The sequence below is a fragment of the Enoplosus armatus genome, chromosome 17 (genome assembly GCF_043641665.1).
Source record: "Enoplosus armatus isolate fEnoArm2 chromosome 17, fEnoArm2.hap1, whole genome shotgun sequence".
NCBI classification, from domain to species: domain Eukaryota; kingdom Metazoa; phylum Chordata; class Actinopteri; order Centrarchiformes; family Enoplosidae; genus Enoplosus; species Enoplosus armatus.
This window is the reverse complement of record NC_092196.1, coordinates 17,754,799-17,762,447: the sequence shown is the minus strand read 5'-3', so window position 1 is coordinate 17,762,447 and position 7,649 is coordinate 17,754,799. Positions and strand designations below refer to the sequence as shown.

Genomic DNA, 7,649 nt, shown 5'->3' with positions numbered 1-7,649 from the left:
TATGACAAGAATAAACAGTAAATACATATTTAACTTAAAAATAACAGATACTCAAAAAAAAAAAGAAAAAAAAGAATTGCATTTGAAGGAAGCCTTGCAGGCTTATTGTGGGGAGAGGAGTGGGCACAAAAACAGAGCATCAGTATAATTAAAAGAAAGATGTCACTTAAAAAAATAATAACAATAATAATAATAATAATAATAATAATAATAAAATAGGAGCACTAAAAAATTAAAATAAGAACAGCGTGTTCTCTCCCTCTCAGGCTCTCATCTGTAGCTTTGGCTTGTTGTAGTTTTGGAACCTGTACTTACTGGCTCATTGACATCAGATAACAAACTACTATACCCTGAGAATTCAGACACAGGCGTCCGTATCCTGTGATCCACCACCCTGCTAGAGTCAGTGCCATAAGACAAGCCGTGACCGTCTGGCTTGAACTGGGAGCCAAAGGCCTGGGCAAAGTTTTCAATCTGGTAGGAAGGCTTGGACGAGTCCAGAGAGGCCAGATCCTGCGACGGGGCCAGAGGGTAGACCGCCGTGCCGTTCTTGACCGGCGGGTGGTCCTTCTGGCTGCTCAGGTCAGATGGGCTGATCTGGTAGGAGGAAGGGGGAGTGGAGGAGTGCTGCTTCTCCATCTGGTCGGTGAGCTCCTGAGAAGGGGTGAGCTGCTGGTGTGTGGAGGCCTCCAGGCTGCTCAGGTGGAAGCTGTGCTGTGGAGAGGAGCCCGTCAGCATCGCAAAGTGAGACTTTGGCACAGAGGAGGGCAGCGAAGGCGAGGCAACCGACTGGCCGAACCCACACTCCAGTGGGGACGTAGTGTAGATGTTCTTGTCAGCGTAGAGGGGATTTCCTGGGTGGGAACTGGTGAATGGTCCTGAGGCGGGAGGTCCGGGGCTCAGAGGGAAGCTGGCACTGTGGCTGGTGCGCTCCAAAGCCTGCAGCAGGAAGCGGGAGTATTCGTGCATCATGACAGTCTTGTCTCCAGATGGGCTGGGGGTGTTGTGGCCGATGTCATGGCCGTCAGCCGAGGCGGGGTTCAGCTCCACGTGGTGGTCACCGATGTCAAAGTGAACGTCGTGGTGCGAGCCGTCGGGTTTCTGGGCGTAGTGGTCGAGGAGGCTCTGCAGCACCTCGTCTGGGATCCCCGACTTGTCGAGACTCAGAGGCGCGTCGTTGTCCATCACACTGGAAACGACGCCCTGGATGACGGACTGCTGGGAAGACAAGTGACCGATGCCGACATCATACTCGCCGCTGGTTCCTCCGACCGCCACTGGCCCTGATGAGTTTGCATTGTTTGCTGCGTGCAGGTAGCGTCTTTTCTTGAGGAACTGCATGGCGTCGTCATAGTTGCTGCTGGTGGGCCCTACTTTAACCCCGTTACCCTGCATGAGTCCGAGGCCGTCCATGCCCCCACTCTGCTCCAATGACTCTGCTTTGGCCTGTCCCAGACCCGCTTTGTCCAGGCTCTTACGATTGGCCTTCTTGAATGCCATCTTTGGAGCTCGGCCGTGGTGGACCTGCTGCATGCTGGGTCCTGGCTCAGTAGAGGAAGATACTGTTTGATTCTCCATAGAGTATTCATGGATGCTGTAGCCTCCAGATACAGCCCCGTGAGCGTGTGGTACCCTCACCCCTCCTACATCTCCCTTCTTCTTCTTGCGCTCCCCTCCCTCTCCAGAATTTTTGGACCTTCCCCTTTTTCTCCCAGCATTTCCCTGAGTGATCCCATAGCTGCCATGTCCCATGTCTACACAACCCAGGTCCATCATCCCGGGATCCAGCCCCTTCTTTATGGCTTCTCCACAGGTTCGCTTGTGCTTAAGCAGTCGGTCTGTCCTAGAAAAATACTGAAGAGAACAAACACAAAACGTTGTATTTAAAGCAAATAATGCCGAGTTCTTGGTAAATAAAGCATCACATTAGATAGTCATCAAAGAGCCCTGTGCAGGATACCAACCTGTTGGCAGGTCTCGCATCTGTACGGCTTCTCTCCGCTGTGCGTCCTCTTGTGCCTCTCCATGTGGTACTTCTGAATGAAACGCATGTTGCACTGGTCACAGCTGAATGGCTTCTCTCCTGACAAACAAAAACAGCACCGCTCCACGTTAGTTGACTTCAGGAGCACACGATGATTCACAGGTTGAATCGGGACGTTCAGTGAGATGAATGGCTGCCGTTAATCACTCACCACTGTGGATTTTCTCGTGTCGCTGGAGAAGGTACTTCTGAATGAAACTCATGTTGCACTGATTGCATCTGAAGGGTCTTTCACCTGAAAGGAAGCCCCAGAGATTTACACAAGTACAATGTTGCATCCCCCCGGTATTCATTACACACTTCAGTTTCATTTATTTGTAAAATAATACAGGCAATAATTACTAAATTATATTGTTTAGAAGGATTTGATTTGGTAATTCTTTTGGCTGTAGTCAAACCGACACTTGACACACTCTTCACCAAAAGCAGTATATGTTACATGGCTATTGCAATGAACTGCATTGTATTTCACAGGTATTCATGTCATTGTGTTCATCCCTTTCTGAAATACTACCTACAGCATACGCATTATGTGTGTCTCAATAACACGGCACAAACCTGCCCCCAAGAACAAGAACCGATTATGGACAAGCTACTGTGTTATCTTTAATGTTAGGACCGCGGTGAAACTCAAGGCCCGGGATCCTTTCAAACAACCCAAATATTATGCAAAAAACTTCAGAGCTCTTACAAAGCACACACAGAACTATCTAAAGATAATGTTGGATGAACTGTACAAGCAGCAATGACAACATTAGTTTCAGTTGGCGTAATAATGACATCAACATTTTCCTTTTTTGTGCTGATTGTGCCATTATCAAAAAAAAAGAAAATATGAGCATGGTGGTGGAAACGTGCACACTACAATACCTGTGTGAATGAGGACGTGTCTGCGCAGGTGATAGGAGCTTCTGAAGGATGCAGCGCAGTGCTCACAGATGTGAGGCTTGGTTCCCGGCGACAGGCTGCCTCCATCTGCATCTAGCATCATTGATTGCTGTAGAATAAATACAGAGAAACACAGGGGGCAGATTCAGTCAGCCTGTCTTATACGTTTATTTTTATAAGTGCATTATGCATGCAATTACTAATACATTACTCTACAGATAAGGCTCATTACTTTGAGTTTTTATTTGACAAAAAACAGGAGTGTATTAGCGTTTATTTTGAATGTTAAATGATTTTCTTTGTATTTTTATTCACTGCTTATGTGCACAAACAGTTCTTAAAATAGCAAAATATGACACATTCACAGATATATAAAATATATGACAGACCTTTGCCTCATTTCTCTTCTTTCTTGGTTTACCCTCCTGTCCATCACCATTTGACCTTCGACCTTTTCTCCCAGTGGGCTCCTTCCCTAACTGACTCGGCAGCTGTGAGGATGACAAAGGGAGGGGGCCGTGAGAGCAAGCCTGGACAAGGAAATCACTTGATTGAAGGTTAAGGGCCTTCGGTTTAAAACTATCATGCAAACAAGTCCATGTTTGTTGCTCACAAAACACAAAACAAAGCACTTTTGACAATGTCTAGTGATTGTTGGAAACAAGATGTGGTTCTTAGTGGGCGATATAACAATGCCTTAAATTTATGGCCCCTGTGTGCATAAGCAGCCTGTAATTCAGAGTGAGAACCGCTATTCTAACTGCTATTCTAACCCAAGAAACAAACTGCACACCTCACCTGCTAAACTAAACTAAATGAAACTTCATCACAAACAAGCTGTGTGGGGTATTAATTAAAGATTCCCCTCTTCCTTCTTTCTGTTTAGCATCCTGCGCTGCCGTTTCGTTCACAGTTAACATGCTGCACCTCATCGCCATATGGAGGCTGACAGGGTAAATGTGGCTGCACCTGCTGTCCTTAAAATCAACTGCTATACACTCACAAATAGTGGAATCATCTAGAATTAAAAAAGAAAATAGCTGCGAGAGCCTGATGGAAAAAATTAAAATGTGTGGTTTCCAAAGGCTCCTTATGTTGTGTTAAAATAAAATCGTCCTTGACTTGACAATCTGGCACAGTGAAGACAATAATTCATTCTGTTTTTCAACAAACCTGCATCCAGAGCCCTGTTGACCTCTGATGCCTGGCTATTGTTAGGAGAGTGTGGTTGTGTGTATTTCTATTCGTATGAGCACAAAAGACGTATGAAACGAAGTGCAAGCTCAAACAAGACAGCTGTGTCCTTGCCATGACGTTTTCATTCACGCTGAGGCTGGATAACATCACCCTCCTACCCAGAAAGAGAAACCGAGGGAGGGAGGGAGGAAGGGGGGGGGGCTCTTTTATATTGTAGATTTATGTCACCATAACCAGCTTCACACAGACTCCTCCCCTGCACCCGTCCTCTCTCAGGCTCCTCCCTCGCAGGCTTTTAAAATATGAGCTGCTTGAAAACACAACAGGGGATAAACTAATCTAAAATCATTCTATATTAAATAATCTTGAACTAATCTGAGTGTATATTGCTCATGTTTCATTCTACATTGGTCATGCCAACAAACGGCAGATAATCACACAGTAATGCACAAAAGGAAAAGCCTATAAACACCGTATTTGTCCCCTACCCAATGATGCGTTGCATGTTTAGATATGTTGACAATGCAGTTATCTGTGGCTGTAACATCATTTATCATCATTTATATTATCAATTAATCTGCAGATTATTTTCTTGATTAATCGATCAGTTGTTTGGTCTATAAAAGGCCAGAAAATAGTTAAAAATGTCTTGTTTTGTGGAACCAACAGTCAAATACTCAAACATATTGAGTTTACAATTATATAAAACAGAGAGAAGCAGCAATTCATCACACTTGAGAAGCAGCAACCAGAGACTGTCTGGTGTTTTTTCCTGAAAATGAACTTTCATCAATTATAAAAATGTTTGGCAATTCAACTAAATGTTTCAGCTCTAAACTTGATGAATAAGGGAAATGTAACTTTAAGGAATCATACACACTCGATAGCACAGACATTTATTCAGAAATTAATCAACTCCCTTTCACGTTCTGGTCTCCTATCAGTGGTACTCACGTTGCCCATGTTGAGGTCATGTACCAGCAGGCCCTGGTTGTTACTGACTGTCACCTCCAGCAGCTCTGTGCTCTTCCCCAGCCCTCCTGGGTAAACCGGCAGGCGATAATCGTGCTCTGACAGCTTCTCCTGCTTGATACCCATGGCGTGAACATAGTCTCCCACCCCCGCACACCCCATGCGGCCACCCTGGGTGCCCATGCTGCAGTCAGGCGAGTCACGCTCCTTCTTCAGGATCATTTCTTGAGGTGGGAGGTCCTGCATGACGGAGTGGGCAGCCAGCCGGGTGAAGCTGGTCACCGGGGGGAGGTGGCTGAACATAATCATGCCAGGGCCGAAATTGGAGTCCACGCTCCCGTTGGAGCGCAGGAATTCATTGCCAAGTTTGTCTTGAATGATGTTCATGGTGCCGGTGGGCAGGAAAACTATGGGGTGGCAATCAGTGTCATCCTGTGAGGGGACAAAACAGCAGCAGTTAACGTAAAAACCATACTGTTTTAAGGAAGCGCAATAACCACCAAACTACCTGTGACCCTCGCAGATTGACTGTTAGATACAGACACACAAATAATAGCAAACAGACAACAATTATGGAGCCAGTTAAGCTCGTTCTTCAGGAATCAGTGTCACGGCCTCTGATCTCACAACTGGGCGCTTAGTCGGATTAAACCTGATGGTTTGTGGGTCAACAAAAGGGCTGCGGTCTGGCACAATGACAAGGGGAAACAAGCAAAACACTGGAGCCACACTGTACAAAATTCTCTCTGGTTGATTACATTGTGTATATACAGTATTTTACAGGGCAAAAAGGTCACAGCGGCTGCAATGCTAGACACAACATGAGATGAGGAATGAGAGGATTGGAGTTGTGTGTTAATCCGTTTGATGGGCCTGTCTGACCCAGTCATCCTATTTGCATGAGCTTATCTGCCAATGAGAGTGCACACAGACTGCATTAGGAAGACTGTTGGCGTAATTATGTGGCTGCTGCATAAACAAATTAAGTGCATGTTTTGAAATAGCTCTGAACACAATATTTTAAAGAGCTAACGTATTGATTTAACTGTTCAACGCGATTAGCTGCGACCAAATTCAATTTAGGAAGGTAACCATGTGTTGGAAAGGTGTCTCTTTGAAGCACAACGTCACATTTTTCATTGAGGTTGTATTAAAATGTTTTATAAATCTCAATTACATGCTCCACGATGATATTTGGCCACCGCATGAACGACCCATTCAGCTAATGAGTGCTATCTGACTGCTGCCAAATGCCTTCAGCTCTGATGGTGCGTTAGCAGCAATAACCTCCTCAGCTAACACAAAGCCAACTTTTAAAAAGCGACACAAGACTTCATCCACTCCCGACTAACTTCGGCTTTCTCAAATGTGTTTAAAGTAGACAAACAGCGTTGAGTGGACCCCGCGGTCTGCGCACACTTAAGAAAACTACCAAGCCTGTTAGCTATGCAATTAGCTACCTAGCTAACCATTTGGCTAACCACTCTTGCGGGGCCCGTCTTCTTTGTGATGCAGGATCAGGCAATAATTAATATGGCCATGCAATAACAGCAGCAGATCTGCGCTGATGAACACCGAAACCGAGCAAATGCGAACAAAGAAAACCAGCTAAACGCGTGAGGGAAAAGTCGGTGCCTATGAGACACGTAAATAAAGTTAGTTTTGTAGTTTTTGTACTTTTTTTTAAGTTGAAATTAAATAATTTAGAGGCAGATATCACTGCACACCAGCGTTAACGTTGCACAAGACACACAATCTGCGAGCTGGAGAAATGATCCAAGGACGAATGCTGCTTTGCGCCTGAAACAGAAAAACAAAAGAAACAACAGCGACTATCTTCATCATCGTCTGTACTTATTCGCGGCTGCGTTTTTCTCCAAGATGTTGGCTTCGTTTCGTGGATAAGTGAACCGACTGTACGTGATGGAGCGACAACACAAGCATGACCCATAACAAACGGCCCATACAACTCCAGCGAACAATGATGCTCGTCCGATTAGCCGAGACAGCTAACTTAGCAGCTAACTAGCGGTAACGCCGCTGCGCTGCGCTTTGTTGTCTGCCCCCGTACGAGGAGTTTTAACCACCGCAGCGACCGACTTTGCCCCGAAGTTGGATTTTATGAATTTCCCTTACCGGTGCAGGACCATGACCTGCTGTTTTGGCTCGCGTAGTTCACCCTCAGCTGTCCGTTTCAATGTCTAGAGCCAAAACATTGTTCTCCCGCAGCTGCTGGGTTCTTCCATCTTGCCTCCGCGCAGGGGATTCTGGGTCCCGCAGGCGGACGCGTCCTGAAAAGAGACGCAATAATTAACAAAAAAAACTCATATTAATATTATTAATGTATTCTTTATCATGTATTGAAGTTATTCCAAACATTTAGACGGCAATTAAATTTTTTTCGGCAATCTTGAAAAGCGGATGTTAATTTATTATATATATATTATTATTATTATTATTATTATTATATATATATAAGTAGGTTTTCACATGCAACGAATTTCCCTTGGTGTTTTTTGTGCATAACAATAGAAAAATCAAAAGAGTT

At 45.0% G+C, this 7,649-nt stretch overlaps 1 protein-coding gene across 1 annotated transcript; it reads right to left on the bottom strand.

Annotated features, from left to right (window-relative positions):
- Positions 1–270: 270 nt before the first annotated feature.
- On the bottom strand, positions 271–7,329 carry znf281a (zinc finger protein 281a). Its single transcript, XM_070923961.1, has 7 exons — positions 7,238–7,329; positions 5,084–5,533; positions 3,322–3,423; positions 2,915–3,041; positions 2,196–2,279; positions 1,965–2,083; positions 271–1,854 (listed from the first exon to the last, which is right to left on the bottom strand). Exons 2-7 carry the CDS (start codon positions 5,486–5,488, stop codon positions 271–273), a joined length of 2,421 nt encoding a protein of 806 aa, XP_070780062.1. The 5' UTR covers positions 5,489–5,533; positions 7,238–7,329.
- Positions 7,330–7,649: the final 320 nt, after the last annotated feature.